A 16,902-nucleotide genomic window follows, 5' to 3' on the forward strand; every position below is an offset into this window, starting at 1 on the left:
ACCTTATTCTTTGTTTTTTTTTAGCAAAACTAAAATGTATGCAAATCACTGAAAAATTTGACATTCTCACTCACGATTGTCTTGCGAAATAGGCTCCACATTTTCCTTCTAAGAAAAATTTTAGAAAAATCACAGCTAATTATTTAAATGCAAAATTCTTTATTTATACACAAATTCATAAAAGTTAACTAAAAACGGTTGACACTGCTTGGAAATGGAAATTCGCTGGTTTACAAAAGACTCTCCTGTTGGCAAAATGTTAATCTTTATTCCAAAAAGAGACAAACAATTTCATTTGGTAAATACCTTTCTTACCGTAAAACTTATTTCTCTTATTCCTTTGTCCCTTCGCCCTTCTCTTCCAAATAAGCTTTGCGATAGCTTCCTTGCGGATCGTATAATTTTTCTAAGCGTTCCCAATCTTGTGGTTTGTTGTCGATCAGGTAATGTGTCACCTTCTCCGACCCCGTCTTCTGTTTCTCTGTACATTTCATGCAATCGGTTGATACCGCGTCGGGGAGTATTTCTAATATATTCAAATGGCGATGTGATCGCTTAATCAAAAAAAATATATAAAGTCCCAGCAAAGAACTTTAACCTACCTTGTAACATTTTACCATCGGTTGTACAAGGACCTTCGCGAGCTAAGCAATTGACATAGTTCTTGAGAAGACGTTCACTCCCAAGAATTTCATCAATATCAATGTTATCGAATTTTGTATCGTAAGTTTCTCGAGCCGTGGTAGCTTCGGCAGCTGGATTTGGAGTTGGATGGGCTTGAATAAGTCCTGTTAACAGGAACAGACAAAAAATTATCACTCGGTTGAACATTTCGTCGTTTTTAAAAATTGATACTTTCAGAGCAGTGATGGAATCTAAAAGCCTCTTATATACTTTTGTCATATGGGGTGGAAAGCATGCGACATTAAATTATGATAATCGCAGTTCATTGTTGGAATTATAGAAAATTGAAATATTAATTTAACTAATATGAAATGATTGTCTAATTACGTTAAATTGTGTGCAGATAAATTCTCTATTGACATGACAATCGTGATAAATGTTATGTTCAAGAAAACCTTTAAATCAAGCTTGCTACTTTCATGCGTATTTCTATTGTTAATTTGTTTCTATTGCAAGTTGTGCTTCCAAAAAAAGTGAATCCTTCTTCCTGCCGTGACCAGGATTCGAACCTGGGTTACTACGGCCACAACGTAGGGTCCTAACCACTAGACGATCACGGCTGTTGAAGGCTGTTATAATATTCACATGTTACCACAATTTGTTTCTACCAAAACTAGAGCAAGTTTTTTTTGTTGTGGTTCGGTGCGTCTAATGCAAGAAGTGCGGTCAAGAAGTTGTCGAACTAGATTTTTTGTTACTCTATTTCTTTTCTATGAAAAGATTTTAATTTTATTTGGCTGTACTCTCAGAGCATGACTTGAATTAAAGCTGTAGTTGGTAGCATGTGCGGTACATGAATAATTGAGTCATGTTGGTAAAAGTTGGCAAATCAAATGGTCCATAAACTAAAATTGACCCAAAGGTTAGTTTTTTTCTATTTCTTGTTTATCATTCGAAATTTAAATCCGGAACAATGAAAATTGTTTGATTTTTTTAAGAAGTGCTGTGTAATAAAAATACGGCAAGTAATTGAATCTGAAGCAGTGGATTCAATTATTTTTGTCAGTGGAAATAACATAAGATATTCTCGTTGTTTTCTTTTATTTTGTTTCAAACAATGATGATTAATGTATATTTTCAAAAAAGAATAAATAAAAACATAGAATGTAAAGTTCTAAAAATAAACATAGTGTAGAATATAAGAATTGTTTAGATAAAATGTTTATGTAATGCACAATTACGGAGAAATAGAAATTTCTACATTTCCTCACAATAATAATTTTGCTCTTTAACATTTACATTATTTCAAACCACTTTCTCACCTGAGGTGGCGCTGCCGACTGAGGCGGACCTGGGCCTCAATTAACCTGCGTCTTCAGCCAGCTTGGTAACAAGTCGGCTGTCTCCAGTTTTGCACAAAAATTTCTTTGAGGTCATCTCCCACCTGCGTGCGCCACCTAAGTCACGGTCTTCCTGAGTATCGCTCTTCCTCTGCCGTTCCACGGGATCGGAATTAAAAACCTTTCGGGCTGGCGCGTTGATATTCGTTTGCTTTACATGACCCGGCCATCTAAGACACTTGGCTTTTATTCTTTATCAGGTCAGTGTCGCTGTACAGTTTCTCGTTTTATCGTCTCCCCCACTCGCCATCAAACCAAAAATCACCCGAAGGATTTTTCTCTGGAAGCATCAGGGTCCAAGCCTCAGCACCATAAATGAGAACCGAGAAGAGGAAGTCACATGACAATGCATCATCTTGTCAAAATCTTTTTTCATATCAAATGCATCGGTAAGATCTTTTCGAACCTTGATAGAGCAGCGTACATTCTCCATCATCATTTTGCACAAACAGACAATTTTCGCACGGATGCCAAAACTAGACATTGCTCTATAAAGCTCTTCCCTGTAAGTGGCTTTAAACTCTATAAAGAGATCGTGGGTATCAATTTGAAGTTCCTGGATTTTTTCTAAAATCTTCTGTAATGTAAATATTTGGTCAATGGTGGACTTTCCTGTGTTAAGTCACACTGATATGGACCGATGAAGTTTTTTGTTTTTGAAAAAACTTTAACTTCTAAATGCTTTCTCGTAAAAAAAGTTACAGAAGCTATTTTATAAAACATCTAGAAATATAAATTTTCTACAAAAAAAAACATAAATAACATTTTATGATCACAAAAGATTTTTGTAAGTTTTCCATCATTTGTTTTTAAATTCCGGCTTAAATTTCATCAACATGAGAATTTATTTAAATTTTTTAGAATTTCAAGTCCATTTTGAAAAATAGTCAATTAATTCATGTTATTAACCAATACAAAGTGGTGCGACTTGCCTTACCCATTTATTTAAACGTGGTGCTCATTTTCATCAACCACCTGGACAGAGTTTCAACTTCTCAAGAATTTAATGCTCTGTCTGACTCCATACAGAGAATTGTCTTCCTGTATCCTCACCTCACACTGAAATCGTTATCACGGGCAATTTCAATGTTCACCTTCGTATCTACGCCATTGGGGCCAGACAACACCCGAAGGAATGTGTGTTGAGATTTTTGCTGAGTTTAACCATCTTACTCAGCTTGTCAATGAGCCTACTCGTATATCAGATGTTAACGTATAAGAAACTACACTTAACTTATTTCTCACTACTGATCCTGATAAATACACAATCAGTGTGTAGGCACATCGGACCACAGTGTCATATCTTCTGATTTCTTGTGTCAAATAAATCCAGTTAAAGAAAGAGCTTCAAAGAGAACTGTTTGGCTGTACGAGAAAGCCAACTCAGTAGGCTTCCTCAGTAGTGACGTAGACTCCAGTGCGGATATGATTTCTAGTATGAATCATCTGGGACTGGAAACCTTTATCTGGAATAGGGTTAAAAGTATTAAACCCAAGGTTAAGTCATGGTTCGATTCAAGCTGCAGAGGTTATCAAGGAAAAAGAGGTGAGCTTTTAAAGCCAACGCAATTGAGGAACACCGGAAAAGGTTTAAGCAAGCCAGGAAGGCCTGCAACGCCTATATTCGAAGGACCAAATTTTTACATGACCAAAAATTACGGCGAAAAGTACTACAATGTCCCAAAGGCAGTAAGAATTCGTAAAAAATATGAGGAATTCTTCCTCTTCCTCGGTTCCTACGCTCGTTGTCAATGACACGAGATCTATTGATAAAGCCAACTTATTTGCAAGGCAGTTCGCGAAAACTCCACCTTTCCAGATGGTGTCATTACACCCCCAGTTCTTAAATGCGTAAATGATTCTATGGGACCAATCTTTTTTCGTACTCGAACTGTGGCGAGAGTTCTTAAAGATCTCAACTTTCACAAATCCGCTTGCCCAGATAGTATCCCCACTTTTATTCTGAAGAGTTGTTCTTCCATTCTAGAAAAACCACTGCGTTAGATTTTCCATCTGTTGGAAAACTGCATTTATTAAGCCAATCCCAAAAAAAAGCGAATTTTCTTCTCCCACAAATCACCGACCGATAGCACTTACGTCCCTTCTTTCTAAGGTCATGGAAAGGCTGATTAATTATCAGCTTAAGAAATATCTTGAAGAACGGAAGCTTCTTAATGATCGGCAATACGGCTTTCGTAGCAATAGGTCCACTGGTGATCTCATGATTCATCTCACCGAACAGTGGAAGTAAGATTATTGCACTTGATATTTCAAAGGTATTTGATAAAGTCTGACATCTTGCTCTCTTATCAAAAATGCGTGCTTTCGGTATCAACGAATCTCTTCTTCGTTGAATTATGAATGTTCTTTCCAACCGTTCAATACAATTTGTTTTGGACGAATTCAAGTCTGAAACTCATTAAATAAATGCTGGTGTGCCTCAGGGCTCCGTTTTGTGTCCGACACTCTTCCTCATTTGTATAAATGATCTCCTGTCTGCTACTTCTAACCCAATACCTTGTTTCGCTTACGATAGACTCTTAGCTTTTCATATTCGTTTCCAGACTCACAACCCTCCTCTTCGGATGTGGAACTGCAATGAGCTATGATAAGCTCATTAAATTCCGACCTATACAGCATTGTACAATAAAAAATCGTGTGGAATTTAAACCCTCTTTGCCCCTATCTATGAGTGGAACTTGCATCAACGAAATGGAAAATCTTGACATCCTTATAATGTACATCAGCAACCACCTTTTGTGGAACGACCGCAAGATGTCTTGGTTTTTTGAGACGTTGCAAGAAATTTGTCTCTCCGTCTGATCTGGCTACAATCTACAAAACCTTTATACGTCCGAAACTTGACTATAACTCTCATCTGTGAGCTCGTGCTCCAGTAACTTATTCAAGCCACTTGGACAGTATTCAAAGAAAAGCTGTTAAAATGATTGGTGACATCAACATTATGAACTCGTTTACGTCACCCGAACATCGACGCAAGGTTTCTTGCCTCACCCTATTTTACCGTTATTTTAACGGGCTATGCTCTAGTGAAATAGCCAGTTGCATTCCTCCTCTTAAACAATTTAACCGTAATATTCGTGCTTCTAGGAATGCCCATTAGTTTACCCTTGAGCCTAACTTCAGCCGTACTATGAAGTACAGAGATTCATTTTTTAGGCGTACTACTTGAATGTGGAACGCCTTGACACGCTATATCTTTCCCTGTCTTGCAAAGTTCAGATTTAAAACCAATGTACACCGACACCTCCTATCCAACCCTTCCCTCTTTTCCTAATGCTCACACTGTGCCTTTGGCATATTAAAGGTATATAAAACCCTTTTAGTGTTCGGTTATTACAAAAAAAAACATACGCTCAACTAAGAAACCACGCCCTTTTAGAAAACCACACTCTACATTTGTTTTTTGGATATACATAGTAGTGTTTGAATAACCACTAGTTTTTAAAAATCTATATAGTCAAAAAGTGTTCCATCTTTAATTTATATAATTAATTAATTAATGTTGCAATCATAAATTTTGATTAATTGTTAAGGCTATGCATGTGTCACTTTTATTGAATGTTTTGACATTGATATATTTGTCAAAGGTTAAGATGGTTAAACAGTGAACGTTCATAAATTTCATAAATAACAAAAAAAAAAGTTTTTAATTTGTAACTTTCCAAAAATAGGAGAGAACAGACTTATTATTTAAAACACATAATCTAGCAAAAATCCTAAATCCTAAAAAAAGATGCATTTTAAGAAACAAATTTTCAAAGTTTATTAAAGTCTAACTTCGAAACACACTGTAAAAATGGAACCTTATTTACACTAAACTATTAATTATTCAAAAACTCTAAAGTACTAAGTAGATATTTTTAAGTATGTACTTAAAATCAAATGACGGATTTAAAATTTTTATAATCATGACAAGTCATCTGATACCTGGTTAAGTCAATAAAGTGTTAAAAGTTTTTAGTGTTTTTGTCACTGACCTGGCTCAAGAAGATATTTATTACCTTAACCACCTTTAACCACAAAAAAAAAAGAAAACAAAACAAAACAAGAAAGTAATAATACCTGAAATATAAAGAATATTATTAATTCAAAACTGAAATTTAAGTTAATTTTATTCAAATTTTTTGTTTTGAATTCAAAAATCACGCCATCATATTAAACTCCACCTTCTACTGTCAATAAAGAACAACAACAAAAAGAAACAGTAAACACATAATAAACATCACAATTAATTACCCAACTTCTCGCTTAATTGACAACTTTGTAGGTAAAAAAGATCAAGTCCATGGTCATTGCGTTTTTTTTTGTCTTTCTGATTATCATATTAATGATAAGTTTTTATTAGGTTTACATTTGTGTTTTTGAATTTATGTCGAATAATAAAATCAAAGGCAAACTAACTGCTATCTTGCATAACTTTTTTCTTTAGTCAAATCGAACACCTCAATGGCACCAAGCACAACATCACGAATAGTTACTCAAGTCTCACCATATATCGTTTTGTATTGGATGTCAAAAGTAACATTCAAGCTCCAAAGCTAAGCAAGTCAAGACAATCTTATGATATGTGCCAATATAATTTATTGCCACAGGCGGAAGCGCAATCAGGTGTAAATAAAAATCACCCGATCTTCTACTGTGGTATGGACTTAAAGAGAGGTTTATTTGCCATATCGTATTAATAATTGACAATTTTGACACTTAAGAAAAAAAAATTAAAAAATTATGTTAACAGATTTGGCTGAGAAACTTAAGACGACCAGTGACGACGACGATGAAGGATAATTTATATTGAGAAGAAGTGAAAGCAGCATTGCGTGATGTTGCGCAAGAATATATGCAACAACTTTACAATATAAAAACAAATATTGTTTTTTTATATACAAATATTATGAAAAACTTGTTTATATTTATTTTTTTCTTTCGTTAAGTTATTTTTCCCTGTTTTTTGCACATTTTGAATTTGTCTCTTAATTTAAATTTGGATTTTTCTTTCTTTTTGTAACTTATACTAAAGAAGAGAGTGAAGACCATGGATATTCTAATCTTTCATTCTCTTCTTTAAATTGTCTAAAATTTGTAAACGTTTTTCAACTCAGCCTAATTTTTGTTTTTTCTTTGTTGATTTGTTCGATTTGAGGGTATAGAAGTAGTATTATATTTGTTTTTTTTTTTTAATTTTTATTTTATTTTATTTTAAATTTTTAACTAAATATTATCACATACAAGATAATTTAGAGATCTTGCAAAAAGAAAGAAATCTAAGCCTTAACTCCAAGTTGCTTAGCCTCGTTTTCGTACTTCTTGAAGTAAACACCATCGGGATCGTATTTTTCTTGAAGGGCCTTCCATTGTTCTGGTTTATTTTCAATGATGAATTTAAGTACACGTTCAGTTCCAGCACGTTGTTTGTCACTGCACTTGCTGCAACCAGTTTTCAATGCATCGGGAAGAACTCGCTTCAATTCACGACCGTCTGGGGTGCATTTACCAGATTCCATCAAACAATTGAAATAGTTCTTGAACAATCGGTCTGATTTCAAGATTTCCTCAATATCGATATTATCGTATTTGGTTGTGTATTTGTCTTCGCCAGCGACAATGGCGATGGTGAGGGCCAACATTGCAACAATAAGTACCTTCATGGTGATCTAAATAAATTAAAAACAAACAAATTAAACCAGAAAATTAGTATATTGAGGAGAAAAAAGGTTAAGGTATTATACAATATTGCATATAAGAAGCGAAATAGCGCTTGGCGACAAAAATGAGATGTGAAAGAAACATTTGTTTTTGTTTTAGATTTTTTAAATTTTTAGTTATATTCTAATAGCATTTTAATGAAAAATGTTGGTGTACCACAAGGTTGAGAGATGACACTACTACTTTTAAGAATTGAAATTTCCTATTAGTCCACGGGATTTCTTAAAAGCACAATTTTAATTGAGATTACAACAGGCTTATAGTTTTGAAGTTTTCTTTTTTTTTTACTTTTTGTAAAATAGTTGGCTTATATTCTAGACAACTTCTAATCATCAAAAATAACCAAAAATATTTAAACTGGGATGTAAAGTTGTTATTTAACTTCATGACTCATTTTGACAATCTTTAAATTTGGAGGAATATATTCTACAAAATTTTTAACTATTTGTTGATTAAATGTCTTAGAAATTTTCTGAATTACATTACTATTTATTTTAATATGCAACATTTAATTTAAAAAAAAAAATCAAAATTAACTCTTTACTTTACACTCTAATCACATAACACATAAATATTAAAAACCGCTCGTGTAACGATACTGAAGGCAATGTCGGTGCATTTCCTGGCAATTAGAACAAAACTATAAGCAATAACATGTTGCATGATTGAAAAATAAATAATAACTATATACAACTGTATAATCAAAGTGTGAATGCATATGCAATCAAGTCAAGTGCAATAATTTTAAAAGTTTCTTGGCAAACAACAACAACAAATAGAGACATATATTTATTTTTTATTTTTTTGTTTGTATAAATTTTCCTTGGAAACGTGAAATGAATCTCACAGTATTTTATTGATACTGATTTTTATATTCCTTATGTCATATATGTATATATTTCACACTTCACCCAGTTTCACTTAAATTTAGTAAAAAACAACAACAAAAAAAACGTATTTAATTCACTTAAAAATCGATTTTCATTTTCATTTTATGTTCAATTAAAAAAGCAAAACAAAAGAGTTGAGCAACGAACTTGATTTTCTTGTTACGATTCGTTTACGCAAACGATCCAAAAAAAAGTCACAAATAAAATTGAAAAATTAACTCACCAAATCTAAAATCACTTTTTGATTAAAAAAGGAAGGAGCTAAATTAACGGTATGTGTTTGCTATCGAGTATCGATAAACAGACTGTTGTTAAGACGCTGCCGGCAGTGTGCTTTTATAGTGAAAACTTTTCCAAAGAGTAACGCAGAGATGTGGTGACGCTGTTGTTTGTTGCCGCAAACCGTACAACAAGCCGCTCACATATTCATAGTTGTTGGAAAGCCCCCTTTTTGATACATGTTTGTCTTATGTTTGTTTGGGAGCTTAAGATTTGTGTTTTTTTTTATTTAGTCTTATTATTCAGCATAAGACTAAGACACTTAATATTGATGTTTTTGTTTAATTTCATTCTCACTGTGCTGGCGTATATTTCCATTCATTATAATCATTTAAATAATTGTTACCTGCATCATCATATTATCATCTTAGTCTTACTCTCTTTATTAGTGGTAATGTATTTTGTTTAAGCTCTATGGACCTAACGTCTTAATTAGCTTTGTATATTTAATCACACAAATATAGTTCAGTATGACAAACAGAGTGAAGATGAAAGGGTAAGCAGACGGATTATTTGAAGGGTAAAGGGATTTTTTTTTAAGTTCTTACTGTTTTGAAAAATAAAAGTAATTCTGAGAAATAGCATTAAAAGATTCAATTGGTTGTTAATTACTGATGAATGTTGAATTTTTATGGTTGATTTTTTGTTTATTTGCAAATTGATATGATTATTGAAGCTGTAAAATGTAATTTGTGATTGGTCACGAATGGTAGCAATTCGAAGAAAAACTACATGTTCGACGTATATTATTTAAATTTTGTGTATTTTTCTGAAGTAAGAATAATATTTTATGTAAATATAACAGAGTGGAAAAAAACATTACATCTGGTAAGTGAACATCAGCTCATTTTATTACGGATATGGATAGAAATTAAACTATTCTTAACCTTACAATAATTTTTGCGGACTCATAGTACAGAATAATTTTTCAAAAAATGTTCAAAAACTTTAATTTCACTTAAACCAGATTAATATTTAGTTTACTTAAAAAAGAAACGGTTCTTAAACGAATTATTTTATTCTTATTATTATGAGTAAATTTGAAATATTTGGCAATCCTTAACGACCTGTCGTATTCCCTAACAAGAAAATCTGAGTTTTGTTATTTTAAGTTTTAAAAGAAAACCGATTACATTTTTATTTCGATTATAAATACGTATTATAAGTATTCTTCCAAAATTTTGTCTTCTATAACAAATTTATCTACACTTCTATCTGGTCATGTTGTGCATAGGAATGTTGACTATTCCCGCTCGTGGTCTTATAAACTCTAAGATGTATAATGTCCTCTAATCCTTTCTTTGTTAAATTAAGCGCACAAAAATTAAAAAGTTTAATGGATTTACATGCATGTGGTCCGATTTGTCAAATTGAAAATTTTGACCTTTTCGACGTTTCAAGGTCCCTAGACACAAAATAAAAGATTTTTAGAAAGATGTCTGTGAGTGCGTGTGTACGTACGTTGGTTCGTCCTTTTCTTACCATAGCAGTTTAAAAAAAAGGTGCACATTTTGGCTGACTCGAAATATCTCATGAACCAATGATGCTAGAGACTTAAATTAATTATATAAGATATTGTAACGTGATACAAAAATCAGATGAAAATTGTTTTCATTTAATCATCAAAAAGATCAACAAAGCCGATGAGAATCACCACTTAATTGTTCTCAAATCAAACATAAACATCAACTTGGTCAAAATTATAAATCAGTGATACAAAACAGTGTATTTTTCACAAAAATCTAATAAACGGTTTTTTTGAAAATCGAAAAAACTGAAAACAAAAATTTTTGTCACCTGGAAAATTTTACGAATAAAAACTGATTTTATCCCCAAAACAATTTTACGCAACGAAAATAACGTTTTTAACATCTGGTAAAATATGAAGAAAAATCAAATTGACAGTTTTTTTCATAAAAAAAAATAAAAACCTAAAAACAAACATTACTAAAACTTGGTAAAAATTTGTTTTCGACTAAAAATCCATTTAACAAAACCAGATTTTCAAACTAAACTATTTCTTTATGTGAAAAATATTGTTGGCAATTTAAAAATTTGTAAGAATAATTCAACTGACAACTTTTTTAACCTAACACGAAAACCTACAAACTTTTAAGCAAGGCAAATCGCCAGACGGGATGGAAAGTTATCAGTGTAGGTCACATAGCAGTCTCTTTTGTGTACTTGTGGTTTGAAATTTAATCCAAAACCTGAATGAAATTAAGGATTAGGCTTTTGAAAGATGCTTAACCGAGTTCTAATATCCTAGACCCCCAAATGTATTGGTCTATTAAATCGATATTACTTCTCAGATTGCGAACTATTGGGAACTTTATGCAAAAATGAGTTAGATTTAACAGAAGCATATTTTGACATCACTGAATTGTTTTAAAACACAAATTAATTGTGCAAGTGATATCTTAATATGATAAATAGATCTATATATCGTCGTTCAATTAAAACTCCCTAAGTCCATTTTTTGTGTTTTGAGATATTTGCATTAAAAGTTTGAAATCAACATGCAAATTAATAGATTTTGGGAGTTTTAATTCTTTATAATTTAAAAATGGTGCATTGTTAAGCTTAAGGAGTTTTGAAAAAATAAAGATTTTGTCATTTACATGAACTTAGTGTATTTATTTCATTTTTGGGGAAAATGGACTAAGGGAGTTTCCATAGAACGACGACGATATATAAAAATAAAATTCTGGGATGGAATCTATTCCCTTTTTGTGTTAACTAATAAATCTGTGTTTTTGTAGTGTTTTGAAAATAAATCTGGGGTTTTGATAAGCCTTAGAGACAAATTTAACATTTACGCGTTTTTAATATTATGGAGACTATTTCAATTTCTCATAGAAGGATATGTATGCGTACATCACCATGAAAGTATTGCTAGGTACTAAATCTAGACTTATGGAAAAATAAGTAATTAAATATAAATTTTTGGAAAATAATAAATAATGAACTAAATATTTAACTAAATTAATATCATTTTTTTCACAACGTATAATTTGTAATGTTTTCAAATGACTCAAGCATACAAAACAATTTATAAAATTGTATATTACCAACGTGGATTCATAAATACGTTCAATACGCAATGAAAAATCCTTTATATCGAAACAATATTTTTTGTGAAATAAAAAAGTTTGAAGACAATATATTTAATTTTTGAAAAACTATTTGAGTCGATAGAAAATTTTTACCAACTTTTGTTAATTTTTTTTAGGTTTTTAGTTTTGTTGTAAAAAAAACTGTTAACTCAATATTTTTAAAAGTAAAGAGCAGTTTAAAGCCAATACCTGAAAGTTTTGAAAAGATATTTAAGTCGAAATTCAATTTTTACCAACTTTGAGTACTGTTTTTTTTAGGTTTTTATTTTGTTTAAATAAAACTGACAGTTAGATTTTTCTTTAAATTTTACCAGATGTTGAAAACAATATTTTTCTCTACACAAAATTGTTGTGACCCATTTTTTTTTCATTTTTGAATTTTTTCCAACAATATACTGGTTTTCTATCACATTATATTATCACATAATCAATTCAGCTTCAAATAAACAAATTAAAACAATTTTGTGATCTATGGTATCTCCAAATAAACACCTCAAAGTCGAAGAATATGGTCTTTAGGTCCCAACATCGTAGCATTAGAACCGACCGCAATTGGACCCTCAATAGTTCCAACTTAGAAGTGGTGAAATAATTTAAATATTTAGGCTACACATTAACTCATAACCTCAATTTTGGTGTTCACATAAAAGATAATACTTGTTGATCCTACGTCTAAATTCAAAGTGTTTGAAGCAACTATCAAAAGCTGTTTGTGTTATGGCAACCAAATCTATGGGTACAATCAAATAGAAGATATCGAATCTGTCCAAAGATATTTTTTCAAGAGTATCTTTAGACTCCCAACTAACACGCCCAATTATGCTATACATATCGAATCGGGACTTGCTCCAATATTTATTATGAATTTAAAAGAAAACGCTGGTTATATATTGAGGGTAATGCAAAGGCCGGCCAACAATTTGCAAAAGAGAGTCCTATCAGTGTGTTTTAGTTGCCGGTATACTTCATTTAAAGACTGGTATGATTTGGCCTCGGCACACAACTTTACTCTGTCTCTATCTGTTGATAGTTTAGATACGTGGAGAACCGCTCTCTACGACTGTATATCTACCATTGATGATCAATTTACAGTAAACTTAACCTTAGACTCGGGTCTTCTAATTACTTTAGTGATAAATTTACTGTAATGGAAATGAGCATCATATTTAAAGCACGCACGGAGATGTTAGAGCTTAATTTCAGACCGCACAGAACTGGTAAGAACCCAAACTGCACTTCGTGCAACCTTAATCAAGTTGTAAACATTTTCCACTTTGTTGCATTGTGCCCAATCTTGCAGGAAATTCGTCGGCTTTATTTTAACAAGAGTTTTCTGTGACTTGAAGAATGTCTAGGTGTTCTGAATGGAGATAACGGTTGGCGTCTACTCATTCAGTTTTTATTAGATTCAGTTTCATATAGAAACATGTACATTAATATATACTAGAATAATAATTCTATTACAATTTTGTTTTAGCTAAACTAAAAGCCTAAATCACCTTTGAAAAATTGCTAATCATTAAATTCCTTGAGATATCTTGCTTTTTTTTCGTTTTCGCCAACTAAAAGCCCAAAACGCATTTGAAATTGCAAATTCTTTATGATCTATGTAACCTTTCTTTTGTTTTAGCCAAACTAAAAGCCCTTAGAACATTCGAATCAATTGTTTAACACAATTAATAATTTTGTTTTAGCTAAACTAAAAGCCCGAATCAGATTTTGTTTATATTTTTTATACATTTATGTATCTATTAAATTAGCTACACCATTATAACGAATATTTTTTTCCCTCTGGCATTATTCTTTTTCTGTTTTCAATTGCTATTTTCTTTATATAACCAAATGTTTGTTCTTTCTCTCACAAAATTTTTAGTTTATAAAAATATACCGGCAGACGGCCCATGGGCCATGCTTGTAATCTTAAGTTTTAAGTTTGTAAATTTTTGAAATGAAAAAATAAAGATGATAATAATAATAATAATAATAATAATAATAATAATAATAATAATATAAAATTTAATTCAAGTCTCTAGCGTCATTGGTTCGTAAGATATTTAAGGTTAACCAAAATGTTCACCGTTTTTTAAACTGCTATGGTAAAAAAACCACCCAAGAAATTTTCTTGATAACCCTTTCTGCATTATTATCTACATAACAAAATTTATTTGAAGTCGATATTTCTTCTGGTTCTTGATCTTTGGGCGACGAAAAAAACGTCGCAAACGTATGCTTTCTAAAAATCTTTTATTTCGACTCTAGGGACCTTAAAACGTCGAGGAATGTCAAAACTTTCAATTCGATAAATCGGACTCATTACAATAATTTATGATTGATTCATTTTTCTGAGAGGAATGAGAATTTATGTAAATTGGATTTATTTATAAGAATAAAAAATAAATTATTTTTGTAAGGGCAATCTTGTGACAATATTTTCAAAACAATTCCTTTTATGTGCAAGAAATGTAAGCATAATTTATGCCTTTACTTACATACTTACTTACTTAAGGTGGCGCTACAGTCCGGGGCAGACCTGGGCCTCAAAAAAACAAGCGTCTCCAGCCAGCTCGGTCCCTAGCTAGCTGTCTCCAGTTTTGCACGCCAAGTTGGTTGAGGTCCTCTCCCACCTAGGTGCGCCACCTGAGTCGCGGTCTTCCTCTACTGCACCGTCCCTTGGGATTGGATTCGAAGACCTCCCGGGCTGGAGCGTTGATGTCCATCCGCTCTACATGACCTAGCCATCTAAGCCGTTGGACTTTAATTCTGCTAACTAGGTCAGTGTCGCTGTACAGCCCGTACAGTTCGTCGTTATATCTTCTCCTCCATTCTCCATCTATGCGTACGGGACCAAAAATCACCCCAAGAATTTTTCTCTCGAAGCATCCTAAGACGTTCTCATCTTTCTTTGACAGGGTCCAGGCCACATGCTCGAGAGAGGACTTTACTTCTCAATTGCCTTCTAAGTCCAAAGAAGCAGCGATTTGAAAGAGTTATTTTTCGTTTGATTTCAGCGCTGGTGGCGTTGTCTGCATTAATAGCGGTGCCTAGGTAGACAAGGTCCTTAACTACCTCAAGACGTCGTCGTTCAGTGTCCTTTTTTGATGACAGCATATACTTGGTCTTGCCCTCATTGACCAATAAACCCATCTTCTTCGCTTCCGTCGCAATGCTCAAAAACGCTCCACTGACATCACGCTTTGATCTTCCAATTATGTCAATATCATCTGCGTATCCGAGTAATTGGATGGACCTTTGGAAGATTGTGCCTCTAGTGTTGACGGTTGAGTTTTGCACAATTCTTTCCAGAACGATGTTGAAGAAGTCGCATGACAGTGCATCGCCTTGTCTAAAACCTTTTTTGACATCAAATGCATCGTGGAGATCTTTTCCGACCTTGATAGAGCTGCGTGCATTCTCCATCGTCATTCTCCACAAACGGATAAGTTTGACAGGGATGCCAGAACTAGAAATTGCTCGGTAGAGCTCTTCTGTCATACGCGGCTTTTAAATCGATAAAGAGACGGTGGCTATCGATTTGAAGCTCCTGAGTTTTTTCCAAGATCTGCCGTAGTGTGAAGTCGAAAGTGGACTTTCCTGGTCTGAAGCCACACTGATAAGGACCAATCAGGTTGTTGACGAATGGCTTTAGACGTTCACATAATACGGCAGGGAGGATTTTATACGCAATGTTAAGGAGACTGGAGTTCGGCAGCGATGCCGTCAGCTCCAGCAGCTTTGTTTGACTTAAGTTTAGATATAGCTATCTTCACTTCGTCAAGGTCGGGTAGGCGGAATTGTTGATCTGCGTCGCCGAGGTTGATTGGTTCTATCTCCTTTACAGAAGAAAAATCGGTTCGTCATCGCCGTTATATAATTTGGAGAAGTGATCTTTCCATAAATTTAAATTTATGCCTTTACGTCAATTTAACTAAGAAAGTTGAAATTTTAGCTTATACTTAAAACTTAAAAAATCACAATCACCATGAGAAGATGGCCTTAAATTGAAGCCTTTATTTTTAAGTTTAATAAAAAAACTAAAACCAAACAACAACATATTTAACATTATTGTTAAAGAAAACAAAACAAATTACTAATTACTAATTAAAATCAAATCATCAGAGAGTGATTGTGGACCTTTGATTACATTTCTTAGTATTTTTGTTTAAACATCTATAGTTCAATACTAAAGTCACGATTTGTTTAAATAATCATTCATAAATATATATAATTAACAAAAAATAACAAACCTTCACATCTATCTTTACTAATCACTTCACCTTTAACCGCATCTCATCATAATGTACTTCTACATATCAAACATTGAAAATCAATACTTAATTTTTTCAAAATCCAAATACGTCACCACACACCAACGTTGTTAATGATGTTCTGATTACTTTTTCTTTATTTTTTAATTTTACTTTCTTCTTCCAGGGACTTAATATTTTGCCAAAAGTGATTGACTGTTAAAAGGAACTTTTAAAATCCTAAAATCACAAAGAGGATTTTCAATTAAGGTTGAATAACATTTGCATTTGGACATCAAAAGAATATTGAGTGATTTAATTTTTGTTATTATTTACAATAAATGTACAAAACAAATGACGAATCACTTGATACGGCTTGAGCTAAGAACTTTGAACTTGAACACATTATAAACAAATCATAAGACTTCTACATTTACATTGCTCTTTAAAAAGATTCAAGCTTGAGTCATGTGCATTTATCCAATTCGTAAATACAAAATAAGATTTACTTTTCTTCAAGTACCTTACTATAATTTCCTTCCTCGTATCTCGTAGCTCTCTAACCTTGAAATATCCTAAGAACGAACTATGAATTTATAAACTGTCTATCAGCTGCTTGACT

General features: G+C 32.6%; 1 protein-coding gene, 1 long non-coding RNA gene and 1 other non-coding gene across 3 annotated transcripts; 1 reads left to right on the forward strand and 2 right to left on the reverse strand.

The window, feature by feature from the left end:
* Positions 1–139: 139 nt before the first annotated feature.
* Positions 140–9,024, reverse strand: LOC129950376 (uncharacterized). Its single transcript, XM_056062318.1, has 5 exons — positions 8,865–9,024; positions 7,312–7,699; positions 603–929; positions 307–554; positions 140–245 (listed from the first exon to the last, which is right to left on the reverse strand). The coding sequence occupies exons 2-5, from the start codon at positions 7,691–7,693 to the stop codon at positions 231–233; spliced, it is 972 nt and encodes a 323-aa protein (XP_055918293.1). The 5' UTR covers positions 7,694–7,699; positions 8,865–9,024; the 3' UTR covers positions 140–230.
* On the reverse strand, positions 1,173–1,244 carry Trnah-gug (transfer RNA histidin (anticodon GUG)). Its single transcript has one exon. It is a non-coding gene; the product is annotated as a tRNA-His (tRNA).
* A 422-nt stretch (positions 9,025–9,446) lies between the features above and the next one.
* Positions 9,447–16,660, forward strand: LOC129951265 (uncharacterized). Its single transcript, XR_008782161.1, has 2 exons — positions 9,447–9,748; positions 16,468–16,660. It is a non-coding gene; the product is annotated as an uncharacterized LOC129951265 (long non-coding RNA).
* The last annotated feature ends 242 nt before the right edge of the window (positions 16,661–16,902 follow it).

This window comes from Eupeodes corollae, chromosome 3 (genome assembly GCF_945859685.1).
Source record: "Eupeodes corollae chromosome 3, idEupCoro1.1, whole genome shotgun sequence".
NCBI classification, from domain to species: Eukaryota; Metazoa; Arthropoda; class Insecta; order Diptera; family Syrphidae; genus Eupeodes; species Eupeodes corollae.